The 22,061-nt window shown below is 45.5% G+C and overlaps 1 protein-coding gene across 1 annotated transcript; it reads left to right on the forward strand.

The window, feature by feature from the left end:
* The first annotated feature begins 7,526 nt into the window (after positions 1 to 7,526).
* LOC149344650 (glutathione S-transferase 1-1-like) lies at positions 7,527 to 20,265 on the forward strand. The gene is made up of 5 exons (XM_089542649.1): positions 7,527 to 7,953; positions 11,459 to 11,517; positions 12,170 to 12,311; positions 16,681 to 16,854; positions 20,126 to 20,265. Exons 1-5 carry the CDS (start codon positions 7,813 to 7,815, stop codon positions 20,261 to 20,263), a joined length of 654 nt encoding a protein of 217 aa, XP_089398775.1. The 5' UTR covers positions 7,527 to 7,812; the 3' UTR covers positions 20,264 to 20,265.
* The last annotated feature ends 1,796 nt before the right edge of the window (positions 20,266 to 22,061 follow it).

Raw genomic sequence — 22,061 nt, forward strand, 5'->3', positions numbered from 1 at the left:
ATGTCTTTCGGCTACAAACGCAGGACACTCACACAAGATATGGGTGATTGTCTCATCACAGGTGCAGTTCACACAAGAAGGGCTGTCGGCCATCGCGATCCGGGAAGCAAACTTATTCGTGAAGGCAACGCCGAGCCATAGACGACACAGTAGTGTTGCTTCACGACGCGCTACATTACACGGAAGACGGAGGCGCAGTCCAGGGTCCAAAGTCCTGAGGCGACGGTTGCACAATTCACCAGAGTTCCACGCTGAAAGTGTGAGCTCCAGCCTCAAGGAAAGAAGCCCACACGCTGCGTCAGCTCTCGTTACGGGGATACTAACGGGGATTCCGTCATTGTGGGCAGAACGGGCAGCTTCGTCAGCCTGGTGATTGCCATGAATGCCGCAGTGGCCCGGCAGCCACTGGAAAATTATGTTATGTCCTTTCAATGTGGCGTCATGGCAGAGCTTGCGGATTAATACGCTGCAGAGTCTAAATTACAGTTATAAGGTGAAAAGCGGATTTCAATGAAAAGCATTTCTGGATATTGTCACGTAGTGGTGACTGCAGTCCAACGAGCAAAAAAACAGCCAGAATGGCTTCCAAACGAAACTCTTTAGTGGGGCTGACTTGTGCCCGCAAATAGCAGTCGCGGCGGCGTAGCAACAAGCGTGCTCGGCGGTTGTCGAACAGACTGTCCGCCGCTATCGGCCATGCTCTTTTTAAAGCTGATAGCGAACGTTCGAGATAAAGCGTGCAAAGTTACTAGAACATTCTGGAATAATGTAGAGGCGGCTCCGCCTGGATGCGATCAATGGAGATAAATTTGGTCGCTTCTTGAATCCCAATTAAAGTGATAAAGCGGCGCTGGCAGCTTTAAAGAATGAACAAACAAAGGCCAAAAAGGATACTCATAACCAACCTATGTTTAATGATTGTTCCTGATTTGCGCAGTAGAAAATCAAGCTTTCTACCACGAATGAGGCGCACGAACTGCTGCCGCTAGTGCCCAGATACGCTCTTTTCAGCGAGCAGCGCTGGGAAAAATGGCATATTGCAACTTCATTTAACGCGCTAGCATTGCTGGCCACGGTGAGAGATGATAGCCATCGGTGTGTGGTCCATCTGCTCATATAAACAAAAAAGATCTAAGAAAAGAACTACGCCGGTTGCATTATAACCCAGGAAATACTCGTGAGAAGCTATTACGGAACCTCAAAGAGACGACGATATTTGATTTTATAATGGGGCTTCGGTATAGCACGATATTTCACAAAAAGAACAAACAATACACCGCAACAAGAAAAACCTAAAAGAGCACGCAGAAGGCAATGTATATGCTCACAAAGTACACCTGACGACGTTGTAATCTGCTAGCTAGTGGTTGGTTTCATCTAGTTGAAATTCGCGCCGATGTAACGAGGGTTCTACTCTTGGGAGACACTCTAGAATTTCCGCCGCCTCTTTTGGGAGTGGGACACCACGACCAGTGCCGTTTACTTGATGGACAGATGTGAACACAGATTGTGCGCCAAGGTAGCAGCAGTGGCGGTAGCGAACAGAAGGTGGTTTACGTGTACTATCGGGGACAAAAGTTTGCGGGCCACGAGTCCTTGGATAAACCTTTATTTTAGCTCTACCTCGTTACCCAGTCGGCTGATATTGTTACCCAAAGAAGGAGTACTTAAGCCTTTAATACTACATAAGCCTTTAATATTTTAGTTTCCGTGATTTCCGGAAAAAATTGGTTCACCGGCTCAGTGACCATCGCAGTCGCATTCATAGCTACTATCGCTGCAGCAATTCCTGGGCACTCGTTAGTCTCGGCTGTCGCAAAGCTCGCTAAGAGACGAAAACGGGGAAAGTGCTCGGCACGCCGCAAAAGAACAATGTCGGTCGATTTGCATCTCAACACTGGGCAGTCTGTGAAGCTGTCATTTTGACTACCGAATAAAAATTTGCTCATGAAATGGTTAATGCAGTTTAAATTTGTGTACTAAGTCTAAAATGTTTTCATGAAATTGTTCTGAATTTATATATGCTTTTTATTAACGTTAAGAGCGGGTGAGACGGCTCTCAAAAGCCTTTCAGATTTCAATGGTAACCCGTGAACATGCAGTGGGTGCATCCCCATGAAATGCAATGGATATTGAAAATCAAGATGCGGCATTTGGCAATCGACATTGAGATATCATCATCATCATCATCATCATCATCATCGTCATCAGCAGCAGCAGCAGCAGCACCAGCAGCATGACCACACCCTTTGCAGGGAAAACTGACTGAGATAACTGTTCATTTACTAAATGGGCATTGAACTGCCCGTGTGAAAAGTGCACAACAGGCTCACCCACGTCCCATGACCGGCAGCGGCCCGTTTTCCAGAGGGCCAGCTTCCCGCCTGCCCATCCTCATGGCTCAGGCTCAGAGCTTTCGCTGGGGGACAGGTTCGACAGTCCAATCTAAAATTTGTTTTACGCAGAAATGGATTCCTAGCTTCTAGTTCGCAGTTTCACAAGTGTTTTCATTCTGAGCTCGTCCATTGCTTAAAAAGAGTGACATCATGAAGAAAACAATTTCGGGTATGGTGAGGGTTTATTCTCTTCTGCCCAAGCGGCACCACCGCCGTCGGTACCACTAATCTAATCGCAAGTCTGATAACAGTTCCTTCCAGATGACCTGAAACAGTAGAAGTTGCTTATATAATCATGTAAAGGTACCGTCAAAAGTAAATGCAAGGCAATATTCACGAAGAAATTTAATCATTGGCCCCCCAATTCATGCATCCTTGAATACGTAAGTGCAGCCTAATTGTGAATTTGCGAATTGCACTGTGCACCAGCAAGCATAGACCATTATGCTTCAGATTTAAAGAAACTGAGTTTTTTTGACAAAGTCGTCTTCCATTTACTTTTGACGGCGAATGTACATTGCAACCAGTTTAGCGCATGTTATGTCAACTTTTGTAAGGTGAGCGCTGTTTTGAAATATGCACACGTGCGTTAGCGGCACGTGCGTTAGCACACCTTCTGTAACCATACATGAGTGAAATTTCGTATCTGGATTCGCAACTTTCTTTTGTGTGACTTTTTGCGGCAAGCGCCGGTGCTTCGGGTTGTCATTTGAGAGTATATAACCTGAGTGTTTTTTCAAATAAACTTTCAGTTGTTAGTAGCGCTTGTCCCTGCCCTTCCTTCTCTGCCTATGTTCCTCGTCGCAGCGCTGGTGAAGTTGTGAAGGTGTACCAACTAGCTCAGACCACGACGTTGCTCCAGAAATATGCAGCTATGGTCGTCTGGCAGTTCAAGTCTGATGCGCTAACTAATAAGTTAGAAACCGTGCAAAATATTGGATGCAACTGCTTGCAAGCTCTTATGATATTTAAAATAGCGTGACGGCCCCAAATGAACATGCTCACTTGGGGCTCGCCTGCTGTCCGCCGTACTATAGCTTGGCGTTCATTGTTAAATAAAAAATCATAATCATATAGCTTTCAAGCACGACTTTTGGTTTAAAGCCGCCTGCTTTGTGCCACAAAGACGTGATCACAACAGAAAAGTCGGCAGCTGCCGCAGTGCAATCCACGCTGGTGCAATCCACACGGGTGCAATCCAAGCCGCGGCAGTCGAATTTCGACGGAGGCGCAATTCTAGAGGCCCATGTTGAGTGCGGTGTTAGTGCGCGTTAAAGAACCTCAGGCGGTCCAAATTTTCGGAGCCCTTCACTACGGCGTCCCTCATAGCCTGAATCGCACTGGGACGTTAGACGCCCGTAAACTATAAATCAAACCAGAAATAGGCGCAATCTTGTGCAGAGCAGAAATGTTCCAGTCGACTTCCTTTCATCCTTTCACCGTAGCGATAACGAGTGGAACAAATTGCCTCAGGCCGTCGTGTGAATAAGTGACAAGCAAGGACATCTTTGTGGTAGACCGTAATCCAAGACTGGCACTGTACGTTGCAAATTGCGCTGTTTGTTTTTCTTCGGTTGCTTTTTTTTTCTCCAACAGCGGTGACTGTCCTGCGCATTTCAGCGTTTAACTTTTCCCTGTTCTCATTTGTTGAAATTTCCGTGTACATGCGTTTGCTGCAGGGATGATGCTTTGTTGACAACCACTGTTTGGCCGTTTCACTGTTCACGCTATACCACCAACAACAATGGCCTCGGACACTCTGTAGGACCCTATAAATTAATGAATTATTGAAGTCGGCAAAGACACTTAAGATTGCTGACATGTGAGAAGGCGTAAGCACGCCTTTCACATTGTAAACTCAGTCTGCGCGCGCAGAGGCATGATGTAACGCGATGCCACGCAGCTGGCAATTCTACCTTCGTCAAGATAATCGCCGCCGTAGCGCGGGCCGCGCTGCGCCTTAAGGGTATGGCGCGATAGCTAATGGGTTAATCGCCATATATGCATAATTGGTCTGTCTCTGCACAGCATTCATAGACCCCTGGGAGTCCTCGTAAGACTCGTGGCGCGATGGTGCATCGGTTAAGCGGTGCGCCACTGCCCTGCGGTGGCAGGTGCTGCCACCAGTGTGACTTGTGTGATCCCCCCCCCCCCCACACACACACACAGACGGGTTTGTGCTCCTTGAGGGAAGTAAGGCTTACGTCTTAAAAAATAAACAATAAACAAACAATTTGGAGGACACACAAACTCCGTCCTTAAGGTTATGACGAAAAAGCGTTAATGGGTCCCGTCGGTGACTCCACTTTACCTCCAAGGGAACTTAGGTTTATCTACAAGGGAACTGGGTACCTCTGTTGACTGCGCTTACCGCAGTCTAAGATGGCCACTTTTCTGGCAGTGCGCAGAAACACCATCATGAAAAGATGCAAATGGGGAACGGGATTACTCGCAAGGAATGTTCTCGGCATCTCAGGCACCTTCGACATGCGAAGCTTCACAAAAAAAAAAAAAACAACACTGGTAGCAAGAAATGTTTATGAGAGCTCACACGAGCAGTGATAGGGGGCCTATGAGACATGGAATTGCGCTGCGAATGGCTCGGCACTGCCTGATACCCGTTCAGACTGCCATCCAGGCGGAACAGTTGCTCGCAGCAAGCGAAAAGAAAAAGCTGCGTGCTCCTTTTCAGTGAAATAAAAACGTACAGCATCTTGAACGCTAGACATGAAAGTGTTTTTTAAGAACACCAGGACGCGCAATTTTCACCGCTAGGGTGCCAAGGTCCGGTGTTAAGATCAGTGGCTGAATCGGCTTTTTAAAAAAAATATTATATCTGCTTCTGCCGCTGCGTCTTCCGAGGTTGCAAATTTTAATTAATTTGCGTTGTTCAACGAATGCCAGTAAAAATTGTGTAGGGACGCAAGCCGTTGGTCGGAACTGTAATAGAGACATTAATCGGAAGGTAATTAATGGACATCGGCGGGCACGACACCCTGTTTGAATGCCTTATTTTCTCTCCTCGCTGGCCTAATTTGCTTTGCGTTCATCCCTACGGCCTCAGCTTGCACTTTTCTCTTCGTGTGTGCGTTTATTCACGCGGGAAACCTGGCGCCGCCCAAAAAAGTGTCGAAGTTACAATACTCGCAATTGGTCGAAATGGTGTGGTGTCTGTAAACGCGGAAAAGTACCAAATGTTAATCCATAATAGTCAGTTCTACACTAATCTGTAGAGTAGGCAATGCATTCAGGATGCTAACTAGAAAGGCAGTAGTGCACAGCACCTGGACATCCCGCTTGTAACGCAAGAGGAAGTAAAGAAAGCCTTAGGAGCAATGCGAAGGGGGAAAACTGCTGGTGAGAATCAAATAACAGCAGATCTGATGAAGGACGGTGGTTAAATAGTTCTGAAAGACTGGCCATCCTGTAAACGCAGTGCACTATGACCTCGAACATACCGTAACTTTGGAAGAACGCTAATATCTTCCCAATCCATAAAAAAAGGGACGTCAAGGACTTGAAAAATTACAGAGCGATAAGCTTACTGTCATTTGCCTAAACGGTATTTTCTAAGCTAATCGCTAAGAGAGCCAGCACAACCTTTGATTTCGATCAACGAAATGAGCAGGCGGGTTTCGTAATGGGGGCTTCTCAATAGGCCTTATCAAAAACATCATTTAGATGTTAGAGAAATGCACACAATATCACTCGCACCTACATATTAGCCTTGATCGCTTACGAGAAAGCGTTTGACTAAGCCAACGCCTCGGTAGCCATGCAGGCATTACGGAATAAGGGTCTACATGAGCCTTATGTTAAAATACTAGAAGTTATCAATAACGGTTGTATAGCCACCACAGTCATCCATATACAGTCAGCAATAATGTTCTGATAATATACTGATTTTCTGACATTGCCTTCCTAAGCCACTCAGAGCATGAACTGCAAAACCTGATCAATGACTTAAGACATGCAAAGTAGAACGGTGGAACTAAAAATTAATATCCATAAAACGGAAGTAAATGCTAACCAGTTTACAAAGAGAAGAACAGTTTACTATTGGTAACGAGGCGCTGGAAGCGGTAGAGGAACCGGCCTACTTAGGCAGGTAGTGACCGTAGATCCGGGTAATTTTGTTGATATAAATAGATGAATAAGAGTGGGGTGGAGGGGATTTGGCAGGCACACTCCGATCATGGATGGCAGTTCACCATATCCCTCGACAGAAATCTATATAACAGCTGTATATTACCGGTACCTTGCTATGGGGTAGAAACGTGGAGGTTAACGAAAAGGGCTCAACGTGAATCGAGGTCCACGGAGTGAGCTATGGAAAGGAGGAGGGCAGAGTGGGTCAGGGAACAAAAGCAGCTTAATGACGTCCTAGTCGAACTAGAGAAGAATAAATGGGATTAAGCAGGACATATAATGCCAAGGCAAGATAACCGATGGGTGTTAAGGATAACAGGCTGTATTCTAAGAGAAAACAAGCGTAGCAAAGGGCGGAGGAAAGTTACTGGGGTGGATGAGATTGAGGTTCGCGGGCGTAAGGTTGCCGCAGCTAGCACTAGGCAGGATTAATTGGAGAGATATGGGAGAGGTGTTGCAGTAGGTATAGTCCGGATGATGGTGATGAGTCGGTGCTAGTTAATATAACTGTACTAACTACAAAGTAATAGATTAGAATACAGTAGGAATAGAACTGAAATACACATGTAATAGAATGAAAATAGATTTGGGAATAGAATGGAAATACCTTCACATTACGCTCATGCAGGTTTACTGAGTGCGCCCAGTAGTTTCCCTTAGTCGCACACTCCCGTCGACATGCATGACTGAAATTTTAACGAGCCTTTTGAGCTGAATACTAGCAGTAGCGACACTGAAATCCGACAGCAGAGCCGCTTAATTTTTTCGCGACGGGAGAAAACCAGGTTAGTGACGAGCGTCGGGCTGCCAAGCGACAACGACACCGGCGTCGCCACCTGGCAGCCTCTCTGTGCGCAGAGTCACCGGCAGTGCCTGTTGCCGGGCTCGTTGCAAACGCAGGAGCGGTGCGGCTTAGCGCAGCATTACGCGACCCAGCCGGCCGGTGGGAAAGGGGAGGGCGCTGCCGAGGATGTCCGGCGGCCGGCAATCTCCTCTCCGGAATGCCAGTTGCACTCTCCGCAGTTGCGACACCCAGCCTGTCGCTGCAGAGAACAGCTTTCGAAACAGCTCTTCGGGCGTCTGGCATCGCAGTGCGAGGAACGAGAAGCTTTGGTGCGGGCGCTTGGTTTATCCGTTGAAGGAACTAAAAGGGTGCTGGTAGCAAGAGTGTGACCGATCGCGAAAGAAAGCGAGATAAAGCTCTGCTGAGCATTCACTGTTGTGCGCCAGCGGATTGGATCGAAGGGGAGCCTTGGGCGACGTCGGCATGTCCGTAACTATGTACAACCAGTATGGCAGCCCGCCCTGCGGATTCGTGCGCATGGTTGCCAGACATGTGGGTGTCAGCCTGGAGCTGCGCAACTTGGACATGTTCAACGGTGACCACCTGACTGCGGAGTACCTCAAGGTAAGGCTCGATTGCCGAAAGGAAATAGGGGATTCAAACAAACTTTTTAATAAAGGATCTGGTAGCCAAGCCCCCCAAAAGTCTCGAAATTAACGGTTGTGTTATATCAGGGATAAGTTTGGATATTACTTTCAATGAATGTTTTGTTGAATCAGACGTTATCGACAGCTGCAATCATGTTCCCGCAAGTATATTCCTCGTCCTTGTGTTTCCTTCACCCTTTTTTCAGTCCGCAACTATATATTGCTTCCTGGGTGAAAAAAAAAACTCAGAATCACTTAGAAGTTGAGGTGCGGGCTATATGGTTGATCATGTTTGATGAAAGAGCGAAAGCGAACAGCGCTTTTGTCTGTCCTCTTCTGTCTACGTCCTCGTTCCCTGTTCTGCTTCCTTAATCAGAATGTTTTTCGACCCAACCCTAGAACCCGGGGTATATTCCGTTTATAATAGTTTGCAAATTACACGCAGCCTCGACGCTGATAACATACAAAGTAGGCCTATTAAGTACATCCTTCCCAAAATAATGCAGTGTTCGAAGCACATTTATAACCTCGTTCTTCAGACAGGTGTCTGTCAAGTCGGTATGCAATCAGCAGAAGCGGTGGTAATTTATAAGAGAGGCGATAAGAATTTCCTGACTAATTACAGGCCCCTATTGGTATTATTATTATTATTATATTCTTATTTGAAGCGCATCATTTGAATGAAGAAAACACGCAAAATTAGCTCTCTATAGTGCTCTGAACATATTACGAACTGGATTCATTTTTTTTTCGGAATTTGAATGGGTTTCGCTAATGAGTGCTGAAAAAAAAGTTAAAATTAGGCCTTCCAGATTCGTGGTTTTTCTTTTTAAGCTTTGTGTGCTGAAAAGGAACCTTTATGTGTGTTTATGGCAGATTCCTTGTTTGCTTTGTTGGCAGTGGTGACAATAGAATTGCTTCGTGAGACAAAAGAGTTGTCTCTCTCTCGACCTATCCGTGGCAGTACGGTGCCTTTGACTGTTTTGACAAAACCTTTTGCGCTTACTTGTCTACAACCCTCAAAAAGTTCGAACTACACGTCGCTATTGTAAAAGTTTCGTTACGGATAAGTACACTGTTGCAGCAAAGTATAAATTTCAGTCTTGCAGCCAGGGAAATCTTTATCTCCTCAAGAAATTTAAGACTAGTCCTGTTCTGCGGCTGCCGCTGCTATTTTGTCAAGATAGCGGAAGTGTCGGTTTTATTCGAAAGGAAAATAGGTATAGCAATCGTAAAGCCACAGACAAAAGGCAATGAAACCGCTTCCCAATATTTGCTTACTTGCAAACTTCTAGGCGGAAAAAATCCGCTGCGTGGTGATATCTTTCTTTCTAGGAATGATATGCGCAAGCGATAATCCATCAAATCCGGAGAGCAGTGAGTCACCTGCGCGATAACAGTTGAAGCAAGTTGCTAGTATAGCCTTAGAAGATATTCTAAGGCAGTCGTGCTGGGCCTGCCAGTTTATTACGAGCAATGTTCACACAGAAGTCCTCACTAGTTGGCATTGGTGTCCAGATAAAGAGAGTAAGATTTATTTACTTTATCACAAGTAAGGCAGAGTCTCTAGTGCGCAAATGACCGCACAATCGATCTTTCGTTTTGTGCCTCAGGAGGGGCTTTGGGAGATAAAATAAGTCATCATTTTTGCCACACCCAAACATCACGCACCGTTGTTACAGACTGTGGACAAGAGTGGCTTATTTGTTTTTGACCCAAAGTGTAATCCTATGGGCTTGCACTCGAACAAATGAGGTGTGGGTGCCAATTTTCCCGCGTCTTTCTCAACAGCCCTGAAACGTCCGTGTAAGATCGCACCTCGTACACGACCTCGCTGGCTCTCCCCTTTGTACTTCCCGCGTGGCTCGCGCAGTGCAGCAACAAATGCGGAAGCAATTACCGGCATGGGGAGGAGGCCACTTTGGAACGCAGCCGTGACGCCTCGGGCAGAGGGCGCGCATGCGGCGTGGCGTTGCCGTCCCGAAAGGGGTGGTCTCCCTCCCACCGCGACTGATCAAAGGACTGATCCGCTGACTGATAGCGTTGTAGCCATGCGGGGAGGTAAACAAAGGTCTTCCGGTTGGACGCAGCACGAGAGGGTGGCCGCCTTGAGGCAGTTACGCACGTGCATGCACTTAAGATGAAAAGTGCGTTCTTGGGGGAAGGCGAGGGTGTTGCGTGGAGAGCGTTTTACGAATGTTTTCTTGATTTGTTTATTTATTTATTCGAGCCCTGGTTTCGAGGCTATGCCCAACCCACAGGGCCGTGGCTACTGCGAAATTAAGTAGCGATTGGTTGATCAAAGACTGGGGCGGGTCAAGAGAAATGACCGCCCCAGCGCCTTTGTTTATGTACGTAATAAAAACGGAAGGAAAAGCCAGGTATGGCAGTCCTAAACAGGCTCCGTGCTTCGCACGTACGGAAAACTTCTAGGCTCTAACCGAGACCTCCGGTCGATGAGTAAGATTTTCCTAAGTCGCATCTCTGTGTGAGATAAGTCCTAAACAGGCTCCGTGCTTCGCACGTACGGAAAACTTCTAGGCTCTAACCGAGACCGCCGGTCGATGAGTAAGATTTTCCTAAGTCGCATCTCTGTGTGAGATAAGTCCCAACCAGGCTCCGTGCTTAGCACGTAAGGAAAACTTCTAGGCTCTAACCGAGACCGCCGGTCGATGAGTAAGATTTTCCCGAAGTTGTATCTCTGTGTGAAATAGTATCTCTGTGTGAGATAAGTGCCTTCTAAGTTACAGTACTTGAACGTCTGTGTGACTTCACGCTTCTGCAACTGAGTTTGCCTTGTATATACTCTGTAAATATAATTTCCCTTTCGTACCTTCTGCTTCTGGACTCCTGTGCTTCAAAACACCACCGAACAACTCACGTTTGGAGGAGGCTGAACTTCCCCACAGAGAAGCAAACGAACCTAAAGAAGGAAGAGAATTTACTGTCCGTATCCAAATAATCTTGACTATGTTCGAATTCAAAACGTTGTACAGTCGGGGCCATGCATGGTATGTGGTTTCTTGAAAACCGAATACGCACAAGCTAAGATTAATGTGGTTGCAAGATTTGCGTGCAGATGTTTTAGCGCCTAAAATTCTGCCATGTAGTCATAGTTAAGAATAAATTAAATAGCATCGCAGAGAATTACGGGAGGTTTTTTTCGTTCTGTTGGACTTGAATTAAGAACCGTTCAGTCTCTTCTTCGTCAATAGTAGGCGTAAGAATTAAACGCATTGCCGCCCACGAGAAATTAGCTCTAGGGTAACTCGTAAACAACTCCGGTCCCGCTCGTGTGGGTGGGGTTCATCATCAATCAGTCATTATCAATCATCATCAACATCATCATCATCATCAATATCATGCACCTGCCGGTAAATAATCCCCCCATTACTTTAAGAAGGTCGCGTGCAGGTTGTTACGAACACATTCTTCAGTTTTAGTTAGAAGTCATTGAAAATAATGTGATGATTTCCTCGCAGATCAACCCTTACCACAAGGCGCCAACCATCGACGACAATGGCTTCATCATTTACGAAAGGTGATGGCAAAATTATTACTTTTGATATTTACTGCACGACTTCGCGCCCAGAGATGAGACGGTGTGCGTCTTCATGAAAGGTATCTTTTGATAATTGCCCGTCGTGCAGTACGTTTAGGGGTCGGGCCCTAAATTTTTATCTGAAGTCATTGTGATATTGGCTGTGAGTGCTTATTAAGGCTCTTGTTTACCAAAATGTCGACCTTGACGGACACACCGTACTCTCCAAGTTGCCCGAGCAACCAAATCAGTCAGAGATACTAGTTTTTAAACGAGCTTTCGAACGAAGAAACTGAAGGTACAACACGTGTCCTTGTCGTTGGCCATTCAACAAGACCGCGCCGGTCGCCTCTGATAATGAAACCCAGCTCGCGCCAGTATACTTGAGCGGATGCTTTTTTACAAGAGGAGTTTTGATTCTGAAGTCCGATGGCAGACGTTTTTAATTACGGCATGAAAGCGGCACTATAAAAAGCTTAAGAATCGAAGGTGACCTTACTTGGACATACTCTGGTCAACTCATCAGTCGGAACTCTTTAGCAGGTGCTATTTAATTTAGATTTCCTATCCCCTGTCAATCACCTCTGTGCTGCAGGAGTACGAAAGCTGAAAACTTCCCTGGCAGTTTTCATCGTGCTTTGTGAAACTGCAGCTCAGCGATCGCCTACTACTTGATCAACAAGTACGCGCCGTCATCTGCTCTCTACCCAAGCTGCCCCAAGTTGCGAGCGCAGGTCGACCAGGTGCTGGCAACCGTGACCAGCACTATACAGCCCCACTACTTCACCTTCTTCGTAAGTACTGTGCGAAGAGCCTTTTTTCTTGACCTGTAACGTGCAGTTCCTGTGGCATAGCACTCGTCTGGGTGAGGGGCACATCGTCATGAGAACTAGATTACTGAGTAAGGGGTGTGATATGGACTCCGGAAACTGGCATAATCTATTGCAGGTATGAAAAATGCACAACAAGGGCACAAAAATTGGGACACACATGGTGTGCGTCTGTGCCTGCATCTGGATGTCTCTACTTTTTTTTAGCGCTTTCTGAACTATAGGGCTATATATCAAAGCTTCCAGTCCAACCCCTACCATTTCTGAAGAATTCATCGGGTGCTGCTATGCAGCTTCCCGGTCCCGTGGAAGGACGGAAGATGACGCTGGACAACGTGTCAGTAGTCCGGTGCGGGCTACACAGAAGTGGGGCCCTGAGACATGTGGGTACGGTTGATACGCAACCTAGCGCCGATATAGCTTCAAATATTATAGCAATTGGAGGCACTAAAAGAATATTAGCCTTACTGTGTCAGGCTTGTTAGCCTGTGCTAGGGTTTTTATACAGAGTGTTCAAAGACTTTACTGATTTTTTAAGAAAATGCGAAACGCCGTACGCTAATGCCGCTTCTGTTCATTGGTAATGTGGCCAGGTGGACACAAATTGGGGTAATAATTGTCCGCAGAAACTCAGTTTAGCTAAAATCATTAATTAACTTTTTATTTCCTAATGTAAGCATGCATATTTCTATCGAGAGCTTGGAGGCATTTGCTTTTCAGGGCCATTCAATTTTGTACAATTTCAGTAACACGTCTGTGCCCTAAAATACGCATGTCTATAATTTCGTCTCAGTTCGTCTAATTACGCATACAAGACTGCGGCTCTCGGTGTGAAGCACCTCCCTCGTGTGACGCAGATCTTGCGTGTGGCACTCTGCCCTGCAAGAGCGACCGACGACACGGATGACTTTTCGTGATCCATTGGTTTCGCGCGCCAAGAAACAAAACGCTGCCGAGAATCATGCCGACAATTATTGCCCCAATTTGTGTCCGCCTGGCCGCATTACAAAGAAGCAAAAGCGGAATTAGTATACAGCGATTCGCATGTTTTAAAAAGTAAGTAAAGTCTAACTTTGAACTCCCTGTATACCAGGTGCCCGAGCTAAATGTAACCAAGCTTTTAAAAAACACGGGGTGTCCTAGCCGTCTGAAACCAAATGGGGGTTGTTTAGTGTCGCGTAACCTAGTCTTCGGTATTTTTTTCGTTCTTCAAGGTTGACTAATTAGTTAAGCTTAATTAACTAACTTTTTAGTTATTGACTTGAGGAACAAAGTGTCAATGGAAAAGTTGTAGATCGCTTTGAGAAACAGCTTACTGAGACATTTGCAGCGAAGTAATATTTACGTAAAGTAGTTTTTATTGCGAAAGCAATACTGCTTGCACTTTCAGCCCGTCGCGTAGCGAGGCCGGTAGCTACCAAACGCGGCCTAACTCCTGCTCCTGCCACACGCGGCGCGCTTAGCGGTCTGACGTCACAGCTGCAAGAGCGGGGCTCCAACTTGCGCCGTCGCGTAGCGAGGCCGCAGCTACCGAGCGCGGCCTAACTCCCGCTCCTGCCGCGCGCGGCGCGCTTAGCTGTCGGCTCGGGTGTCCACCGAGATGACAGAGAATTACTGCGCCATTTTCTTTCCTCATATAGCGGTGCGTTCAAAGGGCAAGGCATGACGCAGTAATTTGCTGTCATCTCGGTGGACACCCGAACCACAGGAAGGGAGGAACGCAACCACCCGTTCGGCGCGATGCCTTGCCCTTTGAACGCAACGCTTTTTGAGGAAAGGAAATTCTCTGTCATCTCGGTGGACCCCCGAACCACACCGTACAGGAAGGGAGGAAGTGGGAGTGAAAGAACAGGGAAGCTTCTAGACAATCATCCGTTAACGTCAGCCGCTCGTTTTGGCGACCGAGGCACGCATAAATCTCCCACCACGTGGGGTCCCCCGTGTGGTGAGTATAATGCCATGCAAAACAAATGGGCAAAACTTTCATAAATAAGCTTTACTAAGAGCACTACCAAGACACACCACCAGGCAAATCAGGCGCAGCCAGGGCTATTGCTTTCGCAACTTACCGGGCTTAACCAAGCTAAGCCTCTGCCAAATGTTTTTTACCGGCCTTTAACCATAACCCGCACAATAAGAAAAAGCTTCCACATGACAACTGTGCTACTTCAACGTCCCAAGACGCGCCTTAAAGAATAAAATCCATTTTTTCTGAAGTCCTCTCCTCGATGAGACTTTGGGTGCACATTAGGGCAGAGAAGTAAGCGAGCAGCTGGTCACGTGACAACTTTCTTTTAAGGCCAATAAATGAAGCTACGTAAATCGTAACTTGACGGTGGTTTTTCGAGGTGATCTAAAACTTTTGCACCGACACTTTCTGCCTGAAGTTAATAATTATAAAGTGAGCTAATTAAACTTAACTAATGAATTTACTTTGAAGAGCGAAAAAATACCGAAGACTAGTCCACGCGACTATGAACAACCCTGAGTTCGTTTCACTGAACTAGGAAACTTCGCCTTTTTTAAAAGTTTTGTTACATTTAGCTGGGACACCTGGTATATTCATTGTTTGTGTAGCAGTGTTCTTACCGAATAATGCGTGAAAATAGGCAATAAAGCAGAAATGTCAGGGTAGGTTCAGCGCTCTTCGAACGTTAGATTTCATTTTCACATCCGTGAGAGCCGGAACTCCATTCGCCGAACCAGAGAAAATTGAATATTGTGGAAATGGCTGGTATTGCAGAGTCGCATGAAATTGATATAGTTGCTGGGAAGAGCCCCTACAATGGCCGTACCCTTCGACGATACTCTGTACTAAGACCGAACAGTTCGTATCTTAAGGCTCCAATGTGTCCTTCGTAAACAGTGGCCCATTAGCGTCATCTTATGCTCCCATGACAGCGGTTAAACCACACGCTCGCACAGGTACGAACAGCGAGATCGCATTTAAGGCATGCTCTATAGAGAACGCTTATCAGTTTTCCTGAATTGCTGACGCCTGTTTACAAATATCTTGTTACATTGATGTGTACATGAGTACCTTCCACCAGAAAAGTTCATAGTAGAATTTTTCGCCTACCGTAGTAATTAACTTTTCTCCTCGGTTTTCTGACACTGCCATCATTTATAGTGCTTTGCAGAAGTGAAAACAATTTTCTAGATATTTAACGCCTTCGAAGAAAGAAAGGGTAACGTGTGTCGGCGTTAACGCAAGTGATGAATTTCAGTTGTCTGCTAGCAGTTGCGGGATAAAGTAGCCGCACCTTTGCTGGCGACCGCAAAGAGCGAGTAAGCGTATACGCTCTATGTCACACTTTTTGAATTAGCGGGCATGCTGTCGCAATAAAAATAGTCACTATAGCTAGGGGAATCTTCTAGAACGTATAGAAAGTCTTGGCGGGTAAAAGCGTCTTCATTTAATAGCCATTCTTACATTTTCTGACCTTATGTCAGAAAATGTATCTGTCATGCAGTATTGTATCATGGTGTGGGGCACAACTGGCGTGACAAACTTGCAGAAACTACATTTGCTACAAAAAAGAGCTGTACGTTACATAGCTGATGTCCATTATACATACTCCACAAAACCACTTTTTCCAAAATATGAAATTCTTCCTGTGTTTTGTCTTTATAATTACAGGTTGATGTTGTGCTATAAAGGTTTTGTAAAGTTTGGCATTGATTACATAATTCATCTGGCAAAACTCCAAAAAAACACAAATATTCGTCAGACCCGACATAAAGAAATGTGGTTTGTACACACCCCGAGAACCTCATATGATGAACAATCTCTGTCTTATACATTACCTTCGCTGTTAAATTTACTAGACCGACAAAATTTTGATCCCTCCAGAAACCGAAACTGTCGCATTAAACGTTTTTGTCAACTTATTCATTTGCAAGACTAAACCATGCCTTCCTATTCGCCTAATTTTGTTCACCACTGTTGCTTATGTGTGTTTTATCTGTATTACCTTTTGTTGCTTCTCCGATTGATTGCCGTCTTGTTTCATTCTGTATTACCCGTTGCTTTGTGATATTTTTTCATTTTTTTTTGTGTAAGACTGGCCGTCATCCTGCTGTCATGCCAACTAACAAGGGGTCGGGACCTCGTCAAGCTGTTCGAGCTTTTAGTCCCGTACTCCTCCTTTTTTAAGGAAATAAAATGAATGATTGATTGATTGATTGATTTTGGATTCAGGTAGTTCAAAACAGACGAACTTTCGCCCGGTCAGGGATAATGAAATTTGCCAAACTGCAGAGAAAATCTTGGCGGTGAAAATTGCCCTCTTTTTATAAACACTTCCGCCCTTTCTGGCCTTCCCTCACGCAGAAACCCCGATTTTTTGACCTCAAGAAGCCGACGCCCGAAGAAATCGCAGCGTTTGAGGAAAACGTCTTGGGCAACCTGAACCGCCATATCGGGAAGAGGGGAAGCTACGCGGTGGGAGAGTGTCTCACCCTGGCCGACCTGTCCCTTTTGGCCCACCTCTCGTTATGCCTGGAGGTGAGAGTTCTCCACTGTGGCATTAGTGTCCTGCAGATATTTGTGGACAAGGGAAAGAAACTTTGCTATGCTGAAGGAAACCATTTTTTCATATTACCCTACGCCACGATGACTGGAAGTGAGGAATAAAATTATTTATTTATTTATTTGTACCTCACAGGCCCCGAAGAGCATTGAGCGAGGGGGGCAAATCGAAAAAAGGAATATGCAGAAGGAAAAAACCATAACATCGGTACAAGAACGCGGTACAAGTCACATACATAAAAGGTACACGGAATTTATACAAAACGGAGTTAAAATAACATCAGACCCAAAAATAGAAAGAAAAAAAAGCGAAACACGAACATGTGAAAAAAAATAGGGCAACCAGGGGCAACAGAAGAAGTGGTAAATGGGAAAACAACGTTAAAAACAAATGAAACTGTCGTACATTTCGAACATCACTAGGGCAATAAATGTATACATAGATGTTTTTTAAACTCTCCAGGATCAATGAAAGAGATTATGTTGTCAGGAATATCATTCCAGAGTTAGAAGAGATCATTAGAAGAGAGAGAAGATCATTAGAAGATATAAAAGTGACAAAAAGCATAAACGAAATGGAGAAAAAAATAATAAACATTTATTATGCAAAAGGAGACCGGTGCGGATGGTGGGTGTGGTCCTCAGTCCAGGACACCAGTAGCTTCCGCCGACGCTTTGGCGATGGCGACTGGCGCCAGGGTGCCGCTGGCCAGCGTCATCTATCACTGCTCCAGCGCCGCGTTGGGCGGGTCAAAGTGGTTGGGATTAGCTGTGCATGTGTGTGAATGTAGGAATATCACCACACCAGGGACGCTTATTTGTGCCCTTGAAGCGGCCCTTGAAGGAGATTGTTCGCGCAGCCATGGGTTCAACTCCCAGTCATAAATTTTGCTTTTATTTATTGTATCTTCTCTCTTTTTCATGGTTTGACCTCTAACTCAGCTGGAGGTCAAAACTAGGCCCCCGGCAATCGAAGCACGAGGTCCGGTAGTGAAGCTTTCGCTTGGAAAGTGTGCTCTACAATAACTAGTAGGCGGCAGAAAGTTAGGTGGGCGGCTGAGATTATAAAGATGGCGAGGATAAGGTGGCCTCGGCTGGCACAAGGGTAGGTTAATTAGGGAAATGTGGGTGAGGCCCATGTCCTGCAGTCGGCCTAGTCAGGCTGGTGCATGAGTTAGATAGCCATGCTTGATCAGGTAAGGTTAACGTATGTAACCAATGCACTCTTCGCAACAGCTTCGCAAAACGTGCATTCAAGCTACTGCGAAGACACCATTGGTTACATACGTTAACGTTGCCTATTCAAGCATGGCTACCTAATTAATGCAGAGCACGATACAATTTACATCCGCCTCAAGCTGTCAACTCCTGCTCAGGTTTCGCTTAAGAAGCTCTTCGCCAACGGACGAGAAAAAGGCCAGTTGAAGAAGACCATACATTCGGTTCACCAACGGAATCACGTTTCATGAACATGACGTGTAAAACTGGTAGATTAAAACTCTAGACAAGGCATTGGATACGAGGCCTCAGGGAAGAACACTTCATAAATATTAGCATTATCTTCCTCTTTAAAATATCGCACAAGTTGTCCATTGAAAATCGCAGCAAAACAAAGTAGAAAGTATAGGCAACTCTTTCTAAAGTAACAACTTTCTAGCAGCTCATGTGTTTTTAGGGCAAACAGCTGGGGGAAAATATTTCTCTTGACTATGAAAGAATTCTTTAATTTCATGTAGAATTGGTGGTCGGCCCTCCTATTCCGGAATTTCCCTGGATCGTGCAGGCGCTCTTGCCCTATCGGTCAGCTCCTACCGAAATTTCAAATGTAATCTGGATAGCATTTCATCCCACTGCTCAACCATCCGTTCTTCCGTTATTTGTACTTCTGTTGTCTTGTCAGGTCAATACCATACGGTCCGCCCCTATGCAACAGTGTGCGCATTGTGGCTCATAGTCTTCTCTGTAGATTACGTGAAACCTTTTTGGGCCTGAGTGCGTGCTTGCTTGTATTCCTCTCAATGGTATTTCTTGTTCCTCCTATAGTTCCTCTATTGTGAGTATTGCCTTCTGTCTATCTATAGTTTTGGATTTCTGAGCATGTGGTAAGCATGTTCGAGTAGTTGTGCTCGTCCATGTGTACTTTCCTTCCATACGCGGTACGAAGAAATCACAAGAATAGCTGTGCCATGCCTCACGCGAAACCTCAGGACAGCTGTCTTCTAAGACACGTCATCATTGTACCTGTTGTAAGTACCGTAACTGTGATGGCGTAACGCGCGCACAGCGGCAACCACGAACCACAGATGAAAAAACAAGCGATAAATAAGCGCTCGCTGGTCTTTCTTTCATTTCTGTTTGTCCTCTTAATCCTGCCATGAAGTTGCAGGTAAAAGACCAATTTGCACAGCATCACGTGTTTTTCATTGTGACCGTCCTCTAGCTGTTGTTTCTCTTCCATGCTCCTTTTTACCAGCAGGCCACACGCGCAGAAATTCACGGGAGAGATCTGAACTGTCTTACTTTAGAGTAAATCATTGTAGAGTTTAATGACCACCTGAATAACATATTCATTGTTAAGAAGTTGATCGTGGCAGCTACAGCATGAAACATGTTATGGCGCCGATGGGAACGGCTCAATTCCCTCAGCATGTCGTTTGTGCAGACTTTACCGCTAGAGGCGAATGGTCAATCAGCCACTCACTAACCACACATATCTGCTAAGGATGTGTAGATGCACGCGTTAACAAGGGAAAGATGATGTCGTTCACAACTTTGCGCGCTCTTCCGTGAGGTGAAAATGGTAGCATAACCTTGTCTGTCTTCCGCTCCGCTAACGAAAACACCGATATCAAGGTTTGCAAAGGTTACATAACCATACAAGGCTCATATCCGTTAACCCCTGCACTTCATCCACCCAGTCAACATTTGATCAACATCCTGATCAGAAAACTCAGTCTTGCACATACGCTAGGTTTCAAGTCTAGACTTTGATGCAAATCTAACCATCACCATCAACCTTCGCATAGTACTGAGCCAATGGCAGTAGCGACGCCGCCTGTTCCCGACAAGGACCCCTGCTAAAATAACGCTGTAAAACAATTAATACACACTACGAAATTACACTACACTAATACAGTACGGTTGCTGATAAAGCAGGCTTTGCTCACGTTGATTAGATTGTGCACATATGTGAATGTTTCTTTTTGAAGATGCAATTGCATGCCTTTTTTTCTTTCCCACTTTACAGCTGCCCGCTCTTCGGAGGAACAAGTTTCCTGACCTGCAAGCCTTTTACGAGAGAGTCAAGTCGGAACTTCCATATTTTGACGAAATTAATCAGCATGGAATAGAGATGCTGAACAAGCGCATTAAAGCTTTGAAATAGAATGGAACGAATATATTTACCGAGCTCCATTATTTCGTTATTCATTTCTAGTGTAGCATATGAAAGGGTCGTTGAGGTGGATTCATGAAGTGATCTTGTATAGAGGGAACGCGAAAGCATGCAAAAATAGAAAAAAAGTCGAACTAATTAGATAGCGTGCACTAATCAATGAAGTCGAGGTGCCCTTGCCCGACACGAACTGCTGGGCGAGTTGGTCAGACATGATTTGTAGTGCAACGCCTCAACGGCACGAGGTCACAGGAAGAGAAGGGACGAGACAAGCGCTATGTCTCGTCGCTTCTCTTCCTGTGACCTCGCGTTGCCTGTGACCTCGCGTTCCGGTGACCTCCTATGGCCGTTGCACTACAACAAATAATGTCTGACCAACGTGCCCGTCAGTTTATGCTGTACAGCTTCATTTCTCGCACAAGGGCAGCGCTGTGTATCGCCGCTTCTCTTGCTGTGGCCTTGTGCCTTTGCGCTGCTGCTCTGCAAATCATTCCGTACTCCGGTCGAATAAACTGCGAAAGCTACAGAGTCTCTTAAAATTTTTTTTATTATTATTTACATGACCTGCGAATGGTTCTTAAAGCTGGCTGTAATAATAGGGTGCTAGATTTCATCCTGGAGGTAAACAGCTGCTTGAATGTTCGCAGGTTGCAGTAACGAAACAGTAGAAATTGAAATTCCGGTCCGATCAGTTGTGCCTCTGGAAGCGTAGGTCACTGATCTATCATTTACTTTAAACGAATTAAACACCGGAGAGACGGCCTTAATGACTTAAATGATATCAATCGAAGGAAAAACAGGCCGAAAAGTAAAGATTGGAAATACTGGAGGACATAAAACACAACGTCCCCAAAACAGATGATTGTCAAATTCTGGCAGCCGTAAAGTTGATGTGTAGTGTGTTCAAGGGCTCGCAAATGTGAACGCGTGTCACATCGCATCGAGTATTCAAGCTCTCACATAGGCAAAGCCGAAGATAGGCCGCGGTGAAACTACCTAGTGTTTTCCTTGCTGGACGATGCGACGTGAAACTTGGGCCTATTGCAAAGAAAAAATAAACAACTTTTGTGAGGCGCGTCTATGTTTTACGCATCGAAACACGCTCGGTTACTGCTCTCTCCCTTCACATCTAAAATAACGTGCCTTATCTTTTATTCTCTGCTCTACAGAGTACGTAGGGTCTTGATTCTGACACTCTTGAAGTCATGGGTAGTGCCAGAGGACTCTCGCATAGCTGCCACTTTCCCCATTCGAGAATAGCCTACATGCAGCTGTGATGCAACAGTATGTCCTACTTCTGCCATTAAAGGTGGGACGTGCACTGGTGACCAGTCTCAAGGTAAAACTACAAGGAACAGATGCATATTTAAAAGTAGAAGACGCAACCGGTGAAGCTGTAGCAAATTCGGTAAAGCACACCAGGTGCGGCATGCGGCTGTCGTCGAGAGAGATGAGACCTGCGACTAGTGGTTGATTTTCTTCTACTTTACAATTGCTCTATAAACAAAAGGACAGCGCAAATAATCTGCCATTTCTGACGGATGTGCGTGTTCAAAACAATTACCTTCGCAAGTGCTTTCCTTAGCTTCGGCGACTGTTGACTTCTTTCACTTTTATATTGTAAGTATCGCTAATCTTTTCTTTTTGGTCGCTGTACAGCAAATCAGCATTCATTAGAGACAACAAAACTCATGTTTTCTTCCACCATAAACCCATTTTCCCATTCATTCAATGCTTATCAAAACAGAATCAGGACTCGTTGTGCGTTCATGTTGTGTGGTGTCCATTT

Source organism: Amblyomma mixtum, chromosome 5, assembly GCF_055824585.1.
Source record: "Amblyomma mixtum isolate Tamu chromosome 5, ASM5582458v1, whole genome shotgun sequence".
NCBI lineage: Eukaryota > Metazoa > Arthropoda > Arachnida > Ixodida > Ixodidae > Amblyomma > Amblyomma mixtum.

Excerpts from the sequence above, each read along its gene's own strand:
- LOC149344650 (XM_089542649.1), top strand. The coding sequence starts at position 7,813 with ATGTCCGTAACTATGTACAACCAGTATGGCAGCCCGCCCTGCGGATTC. Across the intron at positions 7,954-11,458 it reads TGACTGCGGAGTACCTCAAG|ATCAACCCTTACCACAAGGC; the intron begins GTAAGGCTCGAT and ends ATTTCCTCGCAG. Across the intron at positions 16,855-20,125 it reads ACCTCTCGTTATGCCTGGAG|CTGCCCGCTCTTCGGAGGAA; the intron begins GTGAGAGTTCTC and ends CCCACTTTACAG.